Source organism: Podarcis tiliguerta, assembly GCF_965153285.1.
Source record: "Podarcis tiliguerta genome assembly, chromosome: 13".
Lineage (NCBI taxonomy): Eukaryota > Metazoa > Chordata > Lepidosauria > Squamata > Lacertidae > Podarcis > Podarcis tiliguerta.
Genome location: NC_139546.1, coordinates 48,140,016 through 48,155,435, shown reverse-complemented (window position 1 = coordinate 48,155,435; position 15,420 = coordinate 48,140,016). Strand labels below are relative to the sequence as shown.

At 51.0% G+C, this 15,420-nt stretch overlaps 2 protein-coding genes across 6 annotated transcripts in view; one reads left to right on the top strand and one right to left on the bottom strand.

The window, feature by feature from the left end:
• GMPR2 (guanosine monophosphate reductase 2) overlaps positions 1 to 15,420 on the bottom strand; it is a 269,008-nt gene that overhangs the window by 71,261 nt on the left and 182,327 nt on the right. The gene's annotated exons all lie outside the window — the stretch shown is intronic.
• Positions 54 to 15,301, top strand: TM9SF1 (transmembrane 9 superfamily member 1). Of its 5 annotated transcripts, none has more exons than XM_083410347.1 (5): positions 54 to 347; positions 5,791 to 6,153; positions 6,779 to 7,586; positions 10,538 to 10,811; positions 13,452 to 15,301. In XM_083410347.1, the coding sequence occupies exons 1-5, from the start codon at positions 324 to 326 to the stop codon at positions 13,843 to 13,845; spliced, it is 1,863 nt and encodes a 620-aa protein (XP_083266473.1). In that variant the 5' UTR covers positions 54 to 323; the 3' UTR covers positions 13,846 to 15,301. The 5 variants fall into 5 exon arrangements, with proteins under 5 accessions (XP_083266473.1, XP_083266472.1, XP_083266476.1 ...); XM_083410346.1 differs by having other exon boundaries at positions 54 to 356; XM_083410350.1 differs by lacking the exon at positions 54 to 347 and adding an exon at positions 1,435 to 2,383.

Here is a 15,420-nt window from a genome sequence, read left to right as displayed (position 1 = left end):
CAACATTCCGCTCGCGCCCATTGGTCGGAGGGGTTCCGGTTCCTTGGCTGGCAATGGGGGTTTGTCTCGAGACAAAGGGTGCGGGCGCTGCCCCACCCACGGGCTGCGTCAGGATTCCAGGTCCTCGCCTCAGACAAAAACGCAGTTGCCGAAAAGTAATCTCGCAGCACTGCAGGGCCTTCAGCCGCAAACATGCGTTGAATGGAACTTCCCAAATTGGGCTCAGGAAAGGAGTTGAGGACATATACATGGATTAAAGGGGAGATATTCAGACACGGCTCCTTGAACCAAGGTCCGCGTAAGGTCATGGGTCACCAAATTCAATGCAGCCCTCTGTCCATTTTGTGGTATGTCAGGTACTTGCGACACACACCCCATTCCTTTTACTCAGGTACCTTGACAGACAGGAGACAAGCCATACACTCAGATTTCTGTTGCAAACCGCCTCTTTCTGCGAGTCTTGCATGATGCTTTTGGGTGGTCTTTGGCTAAGGGGTTGGGCAATTTCTAGTCTTTAAAAGCTGTTACACACCTTTGTTCTGGGTCCTTGCAAGGGGGGGAGGGGGGCTGTGATGCAACAGACAAACAAAGATCTCCCTTGCTTTCCTTCTACTGGTTCCTACCTCCACACATTTCCCCCTTGACCAGCTTATGGACTTAGGGGACACTGAAAGCTCTCGATGCAGAGTTGGGTTGCAAAAGAATAACCCCAATTTGTTCTATAATAATGTGCAGCGCAGATGGGATCTCAGACTCCGCTGCCCAGTTTCCCCATAGCTCCAGCAAATGGAAAACACACAATGTTTTCAGGGATGCTATGTGATACAATACGATACCATAATCTTTATCATCAGAGCTGATGGGCTCCATTCAGCTTGTATGGACATGTATTTTTGAAGCTTGAGGAACCAACCTCATTCACCCTGACCTCAAAGTAAACTAAATGTTCACAGAGTGTTCTTCCTGGGGCCTCAGTCTCCATCGCCTAACACCGGCTTGTCAATGAGATTTATAGGCATTTCCTTTTCAGTCGCTGAGTGTCCATAGGCTACAAGTTATAAAATGATACTGTTATATTGTATTATGTTAATTATTCACCTTTCACCTTAGGTTCCCAGGGTGATTTGCAACATTCAAATACAATAGAATGAGGGAATTGCAGAGTTGGAAAGAATCCTGAGGGTCCTCTATTCCGACACCCTCAAGACGTGCCCCCCCCATCCTATTTGAAACCATACCGGACCTTGCTTAGCTTTGCAAACGGGCTAGCATTTTGTTTTGCTTTTAATTGCTGCACCTAAACCGGTTTCCCAACACCTTGCAATTACAAAAATAAGGTGGATCCAGAAATATACACCTAGGTGTCAAAAGTGTCCCGGTTCCTTACTGCAGCATGAATGTCTGAATAATTCTCTCTTTCTCTTTTTAGGTAATAATACTTGAATTCTCACTTTCTCCTGAACGCACAGGCCTGCGAAGCTTTGGAAACAAGAACAGCCCCGGGCAGAAATGCCGTGAGGTGCCTTTGCTGCTAAGGCGAAAGGGTAGCCCTGAATTTATTGCCATACTCTTTTTTCCCCTAGCTGTGGCTGGTGGCGGCGGAAGTAGCTCCCCCTGTTGGATTTCTGCCTGCTGCAAAGTAGGCAAACATCCAGCCACGCAATGAAAATGCACTCTTAGCATGATCAGAGTCACCCCGCCCTTTTCCAGCGCTTTGCACTCCACGTGGGGGGAACTAAGGGGAGACGGCATCCCACCCCCGCCGTCTTTATTTCCTGCCTCAGTTTTGCCTTCTGGGAAATGGAGCCTTTCTCGGCTTTAATTTCCCCCCGCCGATCTCCAGCTCGCGCCTGCCCCTTTAACAGGTGGGCGGGGCAAGAGCGGAATAACCTCCTGCGCGCATGCGCACGAGCGGGGTGTTTGTGTGTTTTCTCCCCGTCTCTATGGAGTCTACGCTTCCCGCCGCCGTGTCCCTCAAACTCGGAATTACGTCACCGTGCGGGCAGCCAGGCCCCCCGCGCTCTTGCTGAGGGCGGAAGCAGCCGACGGACGTGGCCGGGCCTGCCCTCGGAGATCGCCTGAAGGACCCCGAGGCGTCGCGAGCCTCCGGCCCCTCGAATGACCCGCCACAGCCCTTAGCCGCCGCGCCTCCTCGTTGGCAGCGAGCCGGGGAAGAGCGGCGTTGGGAAGAGAGCGGGCTGGGAGCCGGGCTGGAGGGAGCAGTGGGGTCAGGCGCGGGCATGGGAAGCCCCTGGGGCTGAGAGGCGCGCTCCCCTTCACCCTCTGCGCCTGGAGACCCCCGCTTCCTCTCCCCCCGCCCCCGGGCAGAAGGAGGTGCAAGACCCTCAGGCAGCGCCAAGGGCAGCCCGAGAGAGAGAGAGAGGTGAGGTCAGGTGAGGAGTGGGAGTCTGTGCTGCAGAGGCTGGGGGGGCATTTGGGGGGGCAGCTCCTCTGCTTAGGGTGGTGGGAGGCCCCGAAGCACCCAGGTTAGGCTTCCAGGGTGGGCGCTAGGGTGGGTGCCGGAGGGTCTTCCTAGGGTGCCATTGCTGCACCTGCAAAAGAACCCCCTCCCCCCATAACACAGCTCAGCCGGTAGAGCATGAGACTCTCTTTTATATATATAATAATTTTTATTAATTTTTAAACATATAAATTGTCCTACATACCACAAAACTTCACATCTTTTTGGACTTCCATCGGCACCTCTGATGACCCCCCATTTTTACCATTTCTTAAATTCATTTTGCCTTTAGTTATCTTAACTAGCATCCTCCTCTTTATGCAATCATTCAAATTATTCGCCTCACAAAACTTCTTGCAAACCTACAAACATAATCTGATCATCACAGCTACTTTTCAAGTAGTCCGTAAATTTACACCAGTCTTCTGCGAATCTCTGGTTCCTCCGGTTTCGAATTCTTCCTGTTAGTTTGTCTAATTCTGCAGAGTCCATCAATTTCATCCTCTGATCTTCTTTCGTCGGTAATTCTTCTTGCTTCCATTTTTGTGCCGATAATGTTCTTGCTGCCGTCGTTGCATGAGACTCTTAACTTGAGGGTCGAGGGTTCGAGTCCCACGCTGGGCAAAAAGATTCCTGCATCGCAGGGGGTTGGACTAGATGACCCTTGGGTCCCTTCCCACTCAGCAATTCTGTGGTTCTATGACCATGAAGTACAGCCCCCCCCTGCAGTGTGGCATTCAGAGTGGGCATCCTCCAAACCGTGGACCTAAGGGGATGGCCGCTTAAGGAAGGGTCCAAGATTGGCGTGACCCGATACGGCACTTGGGTGTGGATGAATGAACGAACAAATACTTGCGGCTGGAGCCTCTCCCTCTCACCCCCCCCCCCACCCCAGGTCAAAACTGCATCTCCAAACCATCGTTTGATAAGGAGCATAAGAGTCGGGTGGCGCTGTGGGTTAAAGCCTCAGCACCTAGGACTTGCCGATCAAAGGTCGGGGGTTCGAATCCCCACGGCGGGGTGCGCTCCCGTCGTTCGGTCCCTGCTCCCGCCAACCTAGCAGTTCAAAAGCACGTCAAAGTGCAAGTAGATAAATAGGGACCGCTTACTAGCGGGAAGGTAAACGGCGTTTCCATGTGCGGCTCTGGCTCACCAGAGCAGCGATGTCACGCTGGCCACGTGACCCGGAAGTGTCTTTGGACAGCGCTGGCCCTTGGCCTCTTGAGTGAGATGGGCGCACAACCCTAGAGTCTGTCAAGACTGGCCCGTACGGGCAGGGGTACCTTTAAAAAAAAAAAGAGAGAGTCACCTGCTGGATTTGGCCGATGTCTCAGCATCCTGATCCCTTTGGGGAAAACAGGGAGCAGGATCAGAGCAGGGGAGAGAGGCTCCTGTGGTTTCCAGCACAACAGGTGTTTGGAAGTGTTGCTTTCTCCAGCTGTGGAGGCAGAGCATAGCCATCCTGGCTTGTTGTTGTTGTAGTCGTGTCCGACTCTTCGTGGCCCCATGGACCAGAGCACGCCAGGCACTCCTGTCTTCCACTGCCTCCCGCAGTTTGGTCAAACTCATGCTGGTAGCTTTGACAACACTGTCCCACCATCTCCTCCTCTGTCGTCCCCTTCTCCTTGTGCCCTCCATCTTTCCCAACATCAGGGTCTTTTCCAGGGAGTTTTCTCTTCTCCTGAGGTGGCCAGAGTATTGGAGCCTCAGCTTCAGGATCTGTCCTTCCAGTGAGCACTCAGGGCTGATTTCCTTCAGAATGGAGAGGTTTGATCTTCTTGCAGTCCATGGGACTCTCAAGAGTCTCCTCCAGCACCAGAATTCAAAAGCATCAATTCTGGCCAGTAGCCATCAATAGCCCTCTACTCCATGGAATTGCCTAATCCTCTTTTAGAGCCCTGCATGTGGGGGCGACCGCTGCCTCCTGGGGGAGCGAGTCCAGTAGTTTGACTATGTACTGTGTGAAGGAAGACTGTCTGTTTATCTGTCCTGAATCTTTCAACATGCGGTTTCCTGAAGGCTGATTCCTGGCGGGGCCTTTGTTCTCCCTCTCCCCCAAAGCCGCAGGTGGTGGTACTATGAGGGCACAAAAAACGCCCAGGTTGCCATGAGTTGGAAAGGTGGCTCGTGCTCATAGGTTTATGGGGTTGTTGTTTGTTGGAGTTTGGGGGCAGGGAAGACCCAGCAATGGGCTGTAGGGATCGATGGGGTGTTTCTCAGGTGCTTTGACATCAACAGAAAGGTGCCCTCAAAACGGTTGATTTCTGGGAGCTCCCATAGTAAAGAATGGAAGCTCTTAAGTCTGGCATAGTGATGCCAAACTCTGCTGGCACTGAGCAAGCCACCAAGCCTACACTTGACACCATGTGTTTAAAAAGCATCATGATACCACTTTAAATAGTCATGGCTCCCCCCAAAGAATTCTGGGAGCTGTAGTTCATTGAGGGTGTTAGGAGAACCCTATTCCTCTCACAATCAATCCGTCTCCTCAGGGAATTCTGACAACCGCAACTCAGTGAGGAACAGGGGCTTCCTCACAACTCTTGGCACCGGTACCAAACTACAGCTCCCAAAATTCTTTGAGGGAAGCCATGGCTGTTTGCAGTTGTAATACAGTGGTACCTTGGGTTAAGTACCGTATTTTTCGCTCTATAACACGCACCAGACCATAACACGCACGTAGTTTTTGGAGGAGGAAAACAAGAAAAAAAATATTCTAAACGAAATAGTGGATATATGATTTATGTGGTTCATGCTGTGGCCACAGACATGTGAATCTGACAGTGAGTTTGGAGTAGCCCAGTGCAAAAATCCTGAGGATCCATGTGGATCCATGCTTTGTAACCACGGAGGAGGGAAGGAAGGGGAACCATGGATCCTCTGCTCACGACTGCAGCAGATCCCACCCGCAGGCATTCGCTCCATAACACGCACAGACATTTCCCCTTACTTTCTAAGAGGAAAAAAGTGAGTGCTATGGTGCAAAAAATACGGTACTTAATTCGTTCCGGAGGTCTGTACTTAACCTGAAACTGTTCTTAACCTGAAGCACCACTTTAGCTAATAGGGCCTCGCGCTGCCGGAGCCCGATTTCTGTTTTTATCCTGAAGCACTATTTCTGGCTTAGTGGAGTGTGTAACCTGAAGCGAATGTAACCTGAAGCGTATGTAACCCGAGGTACCACTGTATAGTGATTTCAAAATGTGTGGGGTGAATGTGACTCAAGACCTTAAGTTGGCATTGGCCAAGATGGTGTCCCCAAAACTATAATGTGATTCCAGAGAAATTGTGCCTCGCTGAATAATGCTTTTCTGTTCTTCCTCCCAAAGCCCCGGCCCAGTTCCCACCCCCCTTTCTCCTGTTACCACCCCATGATGGCCCGCCCCCCGTTTCTTGTCCTCCTCCTCTTCTTCCTCCTTTCCCTCTTGTCCACGGCCTCTTCAGAGACCCACTATCAGCGGGGGGACCCAGTGATGCTTTACGTCAACAAGGTGGGGCCTTACCACAACCCCCAGGAGACCTACCATTATTACCAGCTCCCTGTGTGCTCCCCGGAGAATATCCGACACAAAAGCCTTACCTTAGGGGAGGTGCTAGATGGAGACCGCATGGCCGAGTCGATGTACGAGATCCGCTTCCGGGAGAACGTTGAGAAGAAGGTCCTCTGCGAAATGAAGCTCACACCTGAGCAGGTAAGCCCGGCCAGAAAATCTTGGATTCCAAGGTCTGTTTCATGGAGCTGGTGTTTACCGCCTGGGTTCCTGGTTCTGCGGGACATCCCTAATTTGACTTTAAGGTTTGACAGCTGATTATCCTGTTATAAAGCGAGATGAGGGCCGCAACCCCAGGGTCGGCCACGACTGGACCTAATGGTCAGGGGTCCCTTTACCTTTAGGGACGTGGGTGGTGCTGTGGGTTAAACCACAGAGCCTAGGGCTTGCTGACCAGAAGGTCGGCAGTTCGAATCCCTGCGATGGGGTGAGCTCCCGTTGCTCGGTCCCTGCTCCTGCCAACCTAGCAGTTCGAAAGCACGTCAAAGTGCAAGTAGATAAATAGGCACCATTCCAGCGGGAAGGTAAACGGCATTTCAATGTGATGCTCTGGTTCGCCAGAAGTGGCTTAGTCATGCTGGCCACATGACCCGGAAGCTGTACGCCGGCTCCCTCGGCCAATAAAGCTAGATGAGTGCCCAGAGTCGGTCACGACTGGACCTAACGGTCAGGCGTCCCTTTACCTTTACCTTACGACTCAAGCACCGTTTTTGAATGTGTTGGTTTCTTTCCCTTCTGTCCTGACGGTTCCCTTCCTCCCTGGCAGGTGGAGCATCTCCGGCAAGCCATTGAAGAGTTGTACTACTTTGAGTTTGTGGTGGACGACCTGCCTCTCCGCGGCTTTGTGGGGTACATGGAGGAAAGCGGCTTCCTGCCCCACACCCACAAGATCGGCCTCTGGACCCACCTGGACTTCCACCTGGAGTGGAACGGCGACCGCATCATCTACGCCAACGTCAGCGTCCGCAACGTCAAGCCCACCAGCCTGGACGACGTCCGCAGCGTCCTCCCCGTGGCCCACACCTACAGCGTCCGCTGGTCCGAGACGGCGCTGGAGCGGCGAGGAGACCGGCGAGGCAGCCGCAGTGGCGACGACGGCTTCTTCCCCCGCACCTTGGAGATCCACTGGCTCTCTATCATCAACTCCATGGTCCTGGTCTTCCTGCTGGTGGGCTTTGTCGTCGTCATCCTCATGAGGGTGCTCAAGAACGACCTGGCTCGCTACAACCTGGACGAGGAGGCCTCCACCTCGTCCTCGGGTGACGACTTCGACCAGGGCGACAACGGCTGGAAGATCATCCACACGGATGTCTTCCGCTTCCCGCCCTGCCGCAGCCTCCTCTGCGCCGTGCTGGGGGTGGGCAGCCAGTTCCTAGCTCTGGGCACGGGGATCATCGTCATGGCTCTCTTGGGCATGTTCAACGTCCACCGGCACGGCGCCATCAACTCGGCCGCTATCCTTCTCTATGCCCTCACCTGCTGCATTTCAGGCTATGTCTCCAGCAACTTCTACCGCCAGATTGGAGGCGAGCGTTGGGTCTGGAACATCCTGCTCACCACCAGCCTTTTCTCTGGTGAGGCCCAGCAGCGTTTTTAGTCTTTGTGCGTCGGGGCAAACATTGGGAGCGAGAGGAACCTGTCCTTAGAGGAGAGAGCTCTTCGCTGCCTCTCCTTTGCCCAGAGGATTGGGACAATCTGGTCCCTCTGTAGATCTTCCTTCTGTACATTTGGGTTTTGCTAGTCCCTGCGGGTGGCGCTGTGGGTTAAACCACAGAGCCTAGGGCTTGCCGATCAGAAGGTTGGCGGTTCAAATCCCCACGACAGGGTGAGCTCCCGTTGCTCAGTCCCTGCTCCTGCCAACCTAGCAGTTCGAAAGCACGTCAAAGTGCAAGTAGATAAATAGGAACCGCTCCGGCTGGAAGGTAAACGGCGTTTCTGTGCGCTGCTCTGGTTTGGCAGAAGCAGCTTAGTAATGCTGGCCACATGACCCGGAAGCTGTACGCCGGCTCCCTCGGCCAATAAAGCGAGATGAGCGCTGCAACCCCAGAGTCGGCCACAACTGGACCTAATGGTCAGGGGTCCCTTTACCTTTACCTTTAGTCCCTGCTAGTGGCAGTCTTCACGAGTCTCCTCTATGTTCCCCACTCCTGTCATCTTCTTTCTTGCTTGCTTGCTTCTCTGGCGATCACTCATAGCTAAGTAAGATTGTCTTCCATGAACACGGTCTTAACAATGAGTCCATAAGTGACTGTGGAGGCCAGTTCTGGATCCACACATCCTTCCACAGTGGGGACATAGTTTTCCAGGTGGGAGTTCATCGTGGTGAGGGTTTGCCAAGCGTGCCTTCCTCTTAGCGTGTTTCTCCCTTGCGTCCTGAGTTCGAGTGTCTTCAAAGCCCAGGACACCTTTGGTAAAGGCTGTTCTCCAACTGGAGCGCTTGCAGGCCAGTATTTCCCAGTTGTCAGTGTATATACAGTGGTGCCCCGCAAGACGAATGCCTCGCAAGACGGAAAACCCGCTAGACGAAAGGGTTTTCCGTTTTGGAGGTGCTTCGCAAAACGAATTTCCTATGGGCTTGCTTCACAAGACGAAAAAGTCTTGCGAGTTCCTGCGATTTTTTTTTCGCTCCCCACCCCCTTTTTCTAAGGCACTAAGCCGCTAATAGCCTTTTAGCAGCTAATCCGCTAATCCCTTAAGACTTTAATAGCCGCTAAACCGCTAATAGCGCTAATCCGCTAATGGTGTTGCTTTGCAAGACGAAAAAACCGCTAGACGAAGAGACTCGCGGAACGGATTCTTTTCGTCTTGCGAGGCACCACTGTGCCACCTTTTTAAAGATTTGCCTTGAGAGAGTCTTTAAACCTCTTTTGTTGACCACCAGCATTATGCTTTCCATTTTTAAGTTGGGAATAGAGTAGTTGCTTTGGAAGACGATCATCAGGCATCCGCACAACATGACCAGTCCAGCGAAGTTGATGCTGAAGAATCATTGCTTCAACACTGGTGATCTTTGCTTCTGCCAGTACCCTGGCATTAGTTCGCCTGTCTTCCCAGGTGCAATATTTTCCGGAGATGGGAAATCTTTTGAGAGTGGTGGCCTAGGGCAGGGGTGAGCAGAAGGTATATTGCTACCTGTTGATTGATCTCTGGTGGTTTTAAGCAGATCATCAAGGATTTCTGATTCCCAGTTGTGCAGCAACAAAATCTCCCCTCCCATTACATTGCTGCAATGAAGAAAGTTTCCGGGAGGGTAACCCGGTGTGGAGTTTTGTGGGTGGGAGGCCTGTGAACTCAGTTCAGTTCCTCTGATGGATAATCTTGTTGGCACGTGTTCCAATTCGTTTGCCCCTCATGAGGACTAGGAGCGTGCTGCTCTTTGTAAAACGAGAACTGGTTTCTCAGGGGCTGTGTTAGATCTGTGAGCATTAAACGCCCATTTGCAGCTAGTAAACTCAGTCCTTTACAGCAGAATGCAGCAGAAGCAACTGTGGAGGTTTTATTTGTAAAGCAAACAACAAAACAATAAGATAACTCTCACATCCATCTTCTTCAGCAGAGGAGCAGAGCAGAGAGGGAGGAGACGTTTAAATTGTTCCCATACTCATACATCAATTAAGTGCAGTGGTACCTCGGCTTAAATACTTAATTCATTCCGGAGGTCCGTTCTTCACCTGAAACTGTTCTTAACCTGAAGCACAACTTTAGCTAATGGGGCCTCCCACTGCCGCCTCGCCGCTGGAGCACGATTTCTGTTCTCATCCTGAAGCAAAGTTCTTAACCTGAGGTACTATTTCTGGGTTAGTGGAGTCTGTAACCTGAAGCGTATGTAACCTGAAGCGTATGTAACCCGAGTTACCACTGTAATTAAAGGCAACCCGCAACTTTTTGCAATGTAAGAATGAGCCATTACAATACAGTGGTACCTCAGGTTACATACGCTTCAGGTTACAGACGCTTCAGGTTACAGACTCCGCTAACCCAGAAGTAGTACCTTGGGTTAAGAACTTTGCTTCAGGATGAGAAGAAGAAGAAGGATTTTTTTGATTTGATATCCCGCTTTATCACTACCCGAAGGAGTCTCAAAGCGGCTAACAATCTCCCTTTCTCTTCCTCCTCCACAACAAACACTCAGTGAGGTGAGTGGGGCTGAGAGACTTCAGAGAAGTGTGACTGGCCCAAGGTCACCCAGCAGCTGCATGTGGAGGAGCAGGGAATCGAACCCGGTTCACCAGATTACGAGTCCACCGCTCTTAACCACTGCACCACACTGGCTCTCGTGCTCCGGCGGCACGGCAGCAGCAGGAGGCCCCATTAGCTAAAGTGGTGCTTCAGGTTAAGAACAGTTTCAGGTTAAGAACGGACCTCCGGATTGATTTAAGTACTTAACCCGAGGTATCACTGTACTAACAAGATCCCCACAAAAGAGCATTTGGGGGGGGGAGCGGGTCCAATTTGCCTGAGACGGATACAGCCCGCGATCTGTTGCTGATGCTGTGTGTGTTTACCTCTCCCTGCCTCTGCCCAGCTCCCTTTTTCCTGACGTGGAGTGTCGTCAACTCGGTGCACTGGGCCAACGGCTCGACGCAGGCGCTTCCAGCTACCACCATCCTGCTGCTGCTGACGGTCTGGCTGCTGGTGGGCTTCCCTCTCACCGTCATCGGCGGCATCTTCGGCAAGAACCGGGCGGGGCCCTTTGACGCCCCCTGTCGCACCAAGAACATCGCCCGGGAAATCCCGGCCCAGCCTTGGTACAAGTCGACCCTGGTTCATATGACAATTGGGGGCTTCCTCCCCTTCAGGTGAGAGTTGGCGCAGAGCCTGGTCCTCTGTCTGTCTGTCCTTCTCTATCCCTCCTCGGCTCTGAGCTGCCCACTATTTTATTTTATTTTATTTTACTTTACTTTATTTTATTTTATTTTTACATTTTCCATTATACAATTTAGTAAAAAAGAGAAATACATAACAGAAAAGAAATACAGTCGTACCTCAGGTTACAGACAGACTCCACTAACCCAGAAACAGTACCTCGGGTTAAGAACTTTGCTTCAGGATGAGAACAGAAATCGGGCTCCAGCGGCACGGCAGCAGCAGGAGGCCCCGTTAGCTAAAGTGGTGCTTCAGGTTAAGAACAGTTTCAGGTTAAGAACGGACGTCCGGAACGAATTAAGTTCTTAACCCGAGGTACCACTGTATTAAATCGTTATACATTAAATCATTATACAATATCCAAAAATGATATTGCTTTTTCTTTGTTTCCTTTCCCTTTTTCCTCTCTTCTTTTCCTCTATCTATCATTCTTTTTTCTTTTGCTTCTTTTCCTTGCTTCTTTTATTATGGCGTGCGGTATTGCAGGGCGATGTCTGGTTTTCAACACTGTGATACATCACCAGCTAAACACGGCAATATGCCGATATATCACGATGTCTGAAATAAGGATGAAGGGTTATGCAGAGTGCGGTCCCCTTACTCGGGGTTAAGGAGCGGCTAACATGCCGGTGAAGGGACGCAAGTGGCGCTGTGGGTTAAACCACAGAGCCTAGGACTTGCTGATCAGAAGGTCAGTGGTTCGAATCCCTGCGACGGGGTGAGCGCCCATTGCTCGGTCCCTGCTCCTGCCAACCTAGCAGTTCGAAAGCACCTCAAAGTGCAAGTAGATAAATAGGTACCGCTCCAGTGGGAAGGTAAACAGCGTTTCCGTGCCCTGCTCTGGTTCGCCTGAAGCGGCTTAGTCCTGCTGGCCACGTGACCCGGAAGCTGTACGCCGGCTCCCTCGGCCTATAGAGCGAGATGAGCGCCGCAACCCCAGAGTTGGCCATGACTGGACCTAATGGTCAGGGGTCCCTTTACTTTTACCTTTAACATGCCGGTGAAGGTGATGCTTTGTTGTTGAAGGACCCTGCGTGAGAGGCAGGGAAGGGAAGATCTCCCAGGTGAGAACTAGGAAAGTTCACCTTTCTTCTGTGTGGGACAAGTTAGGATCTACCTGGGAAGGAGGACTTTATACTTCCCCCCCCCTCTCTTTATTTTTTGTTTTCGATTTGATTGGTTTCCTCTTTTCTTGCAGATAAATAAATGAATAAAAGTGAAAGGTCAAGTAGGAGTTGACCTGATAAAGGTTTGCAAAAGAGAGAGCACTCAGAGAACGCTTTCTTATAACGTCGGAGCTCGTGGGGATCCCACGGAGCTAAACTTTGGAAGCTGCCCAGAGTGGATGGGGCAACTCTATTTTTTTGGCTTTTAAATTTACAGTCGTAACTTGGAAGTCGGACGGAATCCGTTCCGGAAGTCCATTCAACTTCCAGAACGTTTGGAAACCAAACCGCAGCTTCTGATTGGCTGCAGGAAGCTCCTGCAGCCAACCAGAAGCCGCAGAAGCCCTATCAGACTTCGGGTTCCAAAAGAGCAACAGTCACTTCCGGGTTTGCGGCCTTTGGGAGCCAAAAGGTCCCGAGTTCCAGGGCGTTTGGGGTCCAAGGCACGAGTGTGTTTATTTGGTTTTTCAGATTAAAATTTTGCAGTCATGTAAAAATAAGATTCTAAGGAATCTCCTGAACTTCCATCCTCCCCTTTGTGGGTCCTCTTCCTAATAATTTCCTCCTGTATCTTTTCTACGTTCTGCCCGGACACTGAGGCCCAGTGCTGAGGGCCTTCTGGCAGTTCCCTCACTGCGAGAAGCCAAGTTACAGGGAACCAGGCAGAGGGCCTTCTCGGTAGTGGCACCCGCCCTGTGGAACGCCCTCCCGTCAGATGTCAAAGAGATAAACAACTACCAGACTTTTAGAAGACATCTGAAGGCAGCCCTCTTTAGGAAGCTTTTAATGTTGAGTAGGTTACTGTATTTTAGTGTTCTGTTGAAAGCCGCCCAGAGTGGCTGGGGAAACCCAGCCAGATGGGCGGGGTAGAAATAATAAATTATGATGATGATAATGATGACCTAAATCTTTGTTTTTTGGTTTTTTTTAAATAATATTTTATTAAGATTTTCCATAACGTCACAAAAGGAAAAAAGAAAATACAAAAATAATAAAGAAAAACAGTTAAAAACAATTCAATTTTTCATAACATATCTTGCATTTGCTTGTTTCCCGGACCTCCCCACACCTCCCCTCTTTGTATTCCAATTCAATTTATTTATTCAGCAAATCCTTTCCCTCTTTACTTTGTCCTTATCTTGATCTTAATATATTATACCTTTAAATTTTCACCTGTTAACATTCCGTTTTTACATATTCCTTCGTACCGTTGTTACTAAAAACCCCTTAACCTCAATCCAACATCATTCTAATATTCATTAATTTTATAATATTTCTGTAAATAGTCTTTAAATTTCTTCCAATCTTCCTCCATCTTTGACATCTCCATTGTGTCCGGAATTAGGGGTTCAACTCAGACGGGTGAGGTAAAAATATGCTTATTATTATCTTTATTGTCATTGGCAGCGCCATTTCTGTGGAGCTCTACTACATCTTTGCCACGGTGTGGGGCCGGGAGCAGTACACCCTGTACGGGATCCTCTTCTTCGTCTTCGCCATTCTCCTCAGCGTCGGGGCCTGTATCTCCATCGCCCTCACCTACTTCCAGCTCTCGGGCGAGGACTACCGCTGGTGGTGGCGCTCAGTGCTCAGCGCGGGCTCCACCGGCCTCTTCATCTTCCTCTACTCCGTCTTCTACTACTCCCGCCGCTCCAACATGTCGGGCGCGGTGCAGACGGTGGAGTTCTTCGGCTACTCCCTCCTGACTGGCTACGTCTTCTTCCTCATGTTGGGCACCATCTCCTTCTTCGCCTCCCTCAAGTTCATCCGCTACATTTACGTCAACCTCAAGATGGACTGAGCGCCCGCCCCCTCCCTGCGCTCTCCTTGGCCGGCGCCAAGCTCTGCTTCCCCATTGGCTAGGACAGGCGCCGCTCAAAGGCCGGGCCTCCCGGTTGGCTAGGGGATCGGCCCGAGCTCGGGGAAACCGGGCTTTTAAACGATCCATCTCTCTCGTCAGCTGGGATCGGTTTCCGAGAGCTCCCCAGCTCACCGCAGTGGCGGTTGCTTGATCGCCGGGAAGCAGCAGGAAACAGGATCCATAAGCCCTCCTCTCCTGTTGGTCAGGGCCGCTAGCCCATCAGCGAACCTGTCAATCTGGCCAATTAGTGGGCACTGCAACAAATTTCCTCTTTCTTTTATAAAAAAAAAATTGGTCGAAACTGCAGTTTGTGCGCTTTGGGGTGGGAATTATGGTTTGTTACTCCCTTTAAACGGGTTGAAATGCGACCAATCGGGTGAGCTCTCTTCCTATTGGCTGGGTGACCAATGCTTAGCCAATCACACTCCTTCCCTTCCAAAGGGAAGTCGGGCTCTTGGCGGCTGACCAGCCGGGAAACGGGGAAGATTGTTCTGCCTCGATTCGCTTCCTCCAGAGCTTTTATGCAATCGGGTGACAGGTCCCAGCCAATCGTATTCGAAATAAAAACTGGCCCCTACGAGGACCGGCAGGGCCGGCCCGGCAGATGGAAATTGCCCCAGCGACCGGCACCCCCTTGTCCCTCGGGGTTTTCCCCTCTACGGGATTCTTAATGCGGGAGAGAATTGGCGGGCGAAGGATTGGATAATGGTTTCCTCTGACCAGAGACCTTCCTTGGGGGGCTAGGTTAAAATGGATCTCTCCATGTTGGAGGGGGACAGAGCCTTGGCGGGCCTTTCCCTGCAGCTTTTTAAGGATCCCCCTATTTGCACGTTGTAGGATAGGCTGCACCAGTGTTTGGGAATCCCCTGTGTTGTTGGACTACAACTCCCATCGTCCACTGCCAGCTTCGCCAGCAGTCACGGATGATGGGAGTTGTAGTCCAACATCTTCCGGCTTGGAGAACACTGGTCGACCCCTTCAGAAGGGGATCCGGCAAGGGATCCAGCCTCTTCAGCGGATTTGTTTCACCAGCCGCCGCCACCTCATGGACAAGGTCGTTCCCCTCCAGTCAGAGGCCTCCCTGCCTTGCCAATACCTTTGCTCTCTCTCCGTCTCCTACATGGCCTCCTTTGTTACTCCCAAGGTGCCTGGGGCTGTTATAGTCTGGGTGGGGGAAGAAGCTGTCTCTTCGCCTTCTGCCACAGTCAAGAAAATGCCTATAATTATATATGGAAATTATATATATGAGGAGTTATGTATATTTAGCAAGGATCGAAGCTAGGGTTTTGTTTTGTTTTTTTAATTTGATTTTTGTTTCGTTCCAGCGGTTTCTTTTTACAGATCTTGAAATTAAACTTTATTAATTAAAAAGAAAAACCAAAAAACCTGGCTGCAAGACTCTCTGGCTGTCTCTTTATTTCTTTCTTGCATTTATACCTCACTTTTTTCTTCAAGGAGCGTTTCCACCTCCATCGTTCAGCCCAGACACTGAGGTCCAGCTCTGGGCCTTCTGGC